Here is a 5,705-nt window from a genome sequence, read left to right on the forward strand (position 1 = left end):
CTAGCCGATTCCCATGGCGCCGTGGCTGATTAAATAAGCTAATTAGCTTAGTGCAAACATGAGAGATGCTTCTTTTTGGGGAGTATTACGTATTGCAGTATATATAGTGAAGTGTCTTAGCTAGAGCAAAAATACATTGAATTTTTTTTACATGCCATTTTGTAATGTTCGTAATATTCAGTTTGTTGCAATCACTCATGGTACGAGATAAAAATGTATTTCGATCATTTATAAGTTGATCTTGGCTGTGCTCTTGTTTTAATTGGGCTCAATATATGCGTTCACTCATCTAGAAGTCGTGTACTGCGAGATGTATACCAAATGGAGCATTATCGAGAGAAAAAAAATACACATCTTCATATAGTTTTAGAGAAAATGTACTGTACACATTAGGGATATGTCTTTTTACATGGGATGCTAGATGATTCAACTTTGATTTGTTCTCCAAGATTTGTGTCGCAGATGTATTCTCTAGGAGCACAAATCGATGATGAAAACCTCGCTGCTCCCTAACGTTACTGGTAGAATTTCTTGGTTTTAGAACGTGAGAAACTGTCAACCGCGAGATTTGAATCGTCTCATAAGACCTTGTTTGATACTAGGATTATTAAAATTCAACTCAGAGATCGGATTCCCAACCCCTCCCGACGCCAACAAGACCGGCCAGAGGAGGGGAAACTGACTTTATGGAAGAGAAGAGGTGGAGATAGAAGCTAGGTGTAGAAGAGGCGGCCTCTATCGATTGTGCTATTTTACCTTTCTTACGACAATTTTCTTGTTTTGCCCGTGTGGCTATGATCTCGTGCACTTAGTACTCGTGCGTTACTGATCAAGCTAAGCCAAACAATGCAATCGAGCGGACTTGAGATACTTCCACATGGAGCATTAGTACGACATAAAATCGAGATGATCAAGAAGTTTTGGAGCTATTCAAATTCCAGGTGTCTTTCAACCGCATAATATGAATCTGTCCCGTAAGAGAATAACATGACAAAGCCAGGACCAACTACCATTTTGTGTCATTTACGGGTAGTATTACCATTGCTAAGATCTTTTTCTATTTCTCAAAAAAAAATTGTAAGAAAAATAATATCAATTGTGCCATTGACACCATTGGTTGTATGCTAGCTCTACCACTCAGAGTATGATACCGTGGACCATATCAGTCCCATAGATCTATTTCAGGTTGAAGATGTTTTTGGCGATATGAAAGAATTCAAGTTGAGGGCATGAGAGCATTTCCCCCCTTTCCTCTTCTCCCTTTTTCCTTTATGGGTCATGGAATATGTCGTTTCTTTGAGACCTTTGCTGAAGAGACTTTACAGTGGCTATCATTCATTATGAGTTACTGGCACCACCGCTGCCTCGGAAAGGCGTGGCATCAATGGATTGGTATTTGTTTGTGATTTTGATTTGTGTGAAACACTTGTGCCCATATTGGTTATGTCATGTTACCTGTGTTGCCATGTTCTTGTGGGGTAGGTGCCATGCTCTACGGGTTAAGCCAAGGCCAACAATGCAATCGACCGTCACAAATTCAACTCGTTGTTGACTGAGCCGCGAGCAGTTTGTTTATATGAGCCTAAAGCCTACCAAGCATTTCTCCAACAAAGTTGTTTCACTGAGTTTTTTCTTAAGCTCTACAAATAAGAGGGATAAATTGTATGAACGGCACCTTGATCTGTTTTGAGTCCACAACTATTTTGTACTAGAAGGAATGGGTGAAAGCAAGGTAGGCACGAGAATCAGTTCATTTATTTCTATTTCCCTTTGTTTAGTTTTTCCCTTTCTCCCAATATGGGTTGACAGTGACTAGGACTATATATTTGATACTTCCTCCAATAGAAATTAGTTGCCACAAACTTAGGAAAATATGCCACAAATTTAGTTTTTTCCTTTTTCCCGTCATTAAGCATGTTTTCATCATTTTCCAAAGATAGTGATGTGAATATATGACTTATCCATAGCTTTTATGTAAGAATAAATGTGCTTCTTTATGGTTTGTACATAAAGAGGTTTTGTAATATTAACATTGTGTTCATTCTATTTTTTTCTATTTTATCTTTGTTGCAATTTATTTCTTTTTTTAAAAGGATTTTTCAATTCCTATCCCTATTCTATGGATTTTATGTAAGGCAGGTTCTCCATTTTATACTGTCCGCGCGGGAGATGTTTAGTCGAGAATGTTACAAATTATTATGTGTACTATATAGTGAAATAACGATAATACTTAATTTTTTTTTTTAATAAAGATGGATGTGTGCATCCGGCGATCTTCGAAAAAAGGAAGTGGGAGATGATTTGTCGTAGTCGGTCCAACTACAACCTTGACAGCGTGTTTGGCAAATTTGGGGAATGGCTTTGGGAGTTTAGAGAGGGGGGATTAGGCTTGGGAAATTGATTATTAGTCCCACTTCCATGTTTGGTGTGAGCTGGGAATTTCTATTGGGAATTCACGCGTACCCGTTCGCGATTCGCCTCCTTACCAATGACACCCCATCGACTTGGCGTCGTTCCAGGTGGAAGCCGCCGGCTGCATCATGGACGTCCACCCTGCTGGGCTGCTGTAGGCCAGCGCGCTAGACGAGCGGCTTGACGATATTCATGGTTCTTCAATTTAGCTGTGCCGGCAGCTGGTACAAGCCAGACACCATGCAGACGCAGGCGCCATAAGCCATGAATTGGTGAACTGAAACTCCATGATTGGTGCAACGGACATCATGCGTTTGACTGGGAGTCTGATTAAATGCATGTGTCGTTGCACTTTCGTAGTATACATCTACGCCGGGCGGCGGCACCGCCGCTCAGCGCGGCCCCAGGCGTCGCGGCACACCCATCTAGTTCTCCAATCTATTCTCCGTACCCAGCGACTCCAGGGCACCGGCCATGGCGCCGACGCGGTGCGCTGCTGCGCGTGGAAGTTGTATCTGGTTAGCAGGCTCGTACTCCCGTTGGGTCGCCACGCACGCGATCAAGGCATGAAGCGGTCTTTTTTCTGTCAATTCCCTATCCTCGCTGAATTACCTCCTCCCCAGGGAAGAAATCTGTGGGAGTTGGCCTCCTTAATTCCTTTTCCCTTTCCCTCTCCAACTCTCATGCCCCTGAAACAAACAACGGATTGCAAGTCCCGCCTCCCTCAAACTCCTATTCCCTACCTCCAATTCCCACGAAACAAACACGCTGAGAAAAAATTGTCGGTCCAACTAAAGTTGGATGTAGGAGTGACACCATGTTGTTTAGAAAATGTGTGAAAGGTTGGGCGATGTTTCAGTGCCGTGATCGTTTGATATCTGTTTCATGTTTCCGTTTTTCTTTGGATGTTGCCCTTTTTCTATTCCGTGCCCAACTAGAGGTACTTGGTGGCCAACTAACAAAAACTTTGACTGTCCCTGCCATTGCCCATGATCTGAATAAAACAGCAAGAATTATGCTCTTGGTAGGCCTGGAATCGTCGATGTGGACGCGGGAGATGCATGATTTGAAGCAGTTCACCCTTGCGCCGGCCGCCGCATGATGCGCCCACAGGATCGTCTCATCGTTGGCTACTTTCTCGAGAGCTTCAGCTTCACTTCACGCATGACATTCATGCATGTTGCTGTAGGTGCATGCTCCCAAACTTGGCCGCCGAAGCTGAACATGTCAACCGTGCCTGTACAGTGCTCCTTGGAGAGCATGAGTTGGCTCGACATGGACGTGCCACGCTAATCTCTTTGAAAATGCGGCTCCACACGGCCGGACAGACAGAGTACCGAGATCTCTCATATCTTTCCGGAACAGCGACCTGCAAGTGCGCTGGCGGGTTACCGACATGCTAATTGGACTCTGAATTCGTAAGATGATGGTCCTGTTTCCGAGGCGGCGCCAAGAGGAGTACGCAATGTGAAGTGATATTACTGGTTCTTCTCTGTCGCTGTCGATCCATCCAGTTCACTCCACGGTGTATATATGCTGTGCTACTGCTGCAGCTCATTGGGCATTCCATCGAGTTAGGCAGTGTGTCGTCGGCGGCAGCAGGCAGGGGAATACTCTTGGCGGCGGTGGTGATCTGACGAGCGAGGAGCCATGGACCAGTTCGTCCCTGCTGACTGGACCTGGAGCACCAACAATGGAGACGCCTTTGCGCCATCGTGGTTCGTACACCTCCTGATTCATCTTTCGTATTTTTTCTTGGACCAGCCAATCAATCTGACAGTCGTTGTTCCGGTGCGTTGCTGCAGCGCCCAAGACGACGGCCTCGTCGAGCTGCTGTGGTCCAACAGCAACGTCATCATGCACAGCCAGCCGCCGCCGCCGTCGGTGCGGGGGCTCGAGTCGGCCTTCGTAGACGACGACAGCTCACCCGAGATGGAGCTCTTCTCGGAAATCTTTTGCCAAACGCCGGCAGACGCCGGCCGCAGCAGCACAGGCAAGCGGAAGCAGAGAGATGCCGCCGGGAGCCCCAGCGAGGTTACGCGGGACGTGGAGTCCGAGTCCGCTGCCGAGACTAAGTGCCAGCCGGAGCCATCGTCGGGCAAACGGCGGCGCGCCGCCCAAGTGCACAACCTCTCGGAGAGGGTACGTAACTTACCAAGTTGGGAATCTTGTTGCTCTTGCCGCCATTGGTGAGTGCTGAGTGCTGACTCTGTCTTGGATCATCTGACGGATGCAGATGAGGAGGGACAGGATCAACGAGAAGATGAGGGCTCTGCAAGAACTCATTCCCCACTGCAACAAAGTACGGTAATCCGAATCTCTCTGCAAGCTCTGTTAGGATATTATGATCAGTTCTTAGCAGTGACGATCGGTCGGTCTGATGATCATCTCGTTTCTGTTCTACGCTTCTTGGATCAGACGGACAAGGCGTCGATGCTGGACGAGGCGATCGACTACCTCAAGTCGCTGCAGCTGCGGGTGCAGATGATGTGGACGACTGGTGGCGGCATGCCGGCGTCGGCGCCTCCGATGTTCCCGGCGAGCGGCGCCCATCGGTACATGCAGCGGATGGCCTCCATGCGTTCCAGGATGCCGCCGTTCAGGACTAATGTATACAGTAATTCAAATGGCACAAAAAGATGAGTTACTAGCCTTTTTGTGATAGGTGATCGGAGTATCTGATATTTCTAGGCAGTGGCGGAGCCAGCAGGTGCCCCACCCTAACATTTCATCTTTGCACATATTTCAGTGAGAGAAAAAGAAAAATAAAAAAAATGAGCTCATATATACATAAGATTAGCATGGTTGCCCCACCCTAAGAAATTGTTCTAGATCCGCCACTGTTTCTAGGCATGGCAGCTTCGTGAGTTTGACAAGTACCAGCGTACCAGTTTTGAAAGCCAAATTTTTTCTCCTCAAATCCTATCAAAATAAGATTCAGTCTTAATGATCTCGAGGACACTACAACAGCTTAGGCAGGCCCCAGTGATTTTAAACGCCGAGGCATGTGTCTAATCGCACTGACTGAGCAAATAAAAGCCTTTAAAGATAACTACGTCGGGATAGTGCAGCCACGATATTTTCTTTTCTCATGGCGCATGACGATAAACGGAGCTAGTTCAGACGTGGCAGATACAGCTCCGTGCTACATTCACAATTGGTACCGGACATTACTTGCCACGACGGATCCTAATGTGCGCCTCATTAGGGGTATGTCGACGCATGCTTGTATGTAGCAATCACTGTAGGAAATGCACGAGGCGCTGACGGCCGCCATGCTATCGGCACAGCCA

The 5,705-nt window shown here is 46.7% G+C and overlaps 1 protein-coding gene across 1 annotated transcript; it reads left to right on the forward strand.

The window, feature by feature from the left end:
* Nucleotides 1–3,867: 3,867 nt before the first annotated feature.
* LOC127298692 (transcription factor PHYTOCHROME INTERACTING FACTOR-LIKE 13) lies at nucleotides 3,868–5,346 on the forward strand. The gene is made up of 5 exons (XM_051328533.2): nucleotides 3,868–4,130; nucleotides 4,218–4,554; nucleotides 4,649–4,714; nucleotides 4,831–5,103; nucleotides 5,263–5,346. Exons 1-4 carry the CDS (start codon nucleotides 4,063–4,065, stop codon nucleotides 5,053–5,055), a joined length of 696 nt encoding a protein of 231 aa, XP_051184493.1. The 5' UTR covers nucleotides 3,868–4,062; the 3' UTR covers nucleotides 5,056–5,103; nucleotides 5,263–5,346.
* The last annotated feature ends 359 nt before the right edge of the window (nucleotides 5,347–5,705 follow it).

Source organism: Lolium perenne, chromosome 5, assembly GCF_019359855.2.
Source record: "Lolium perenne isolate Kyuss_39 chromosome 5, Kyuss_2.0, whole genome shotgun sequence".
NCBI lineage: Eukaryota > Viridiplantae > Streptophyta > Magnoliopsida > Poales > Poaceae > Lolium > Lolium perenne.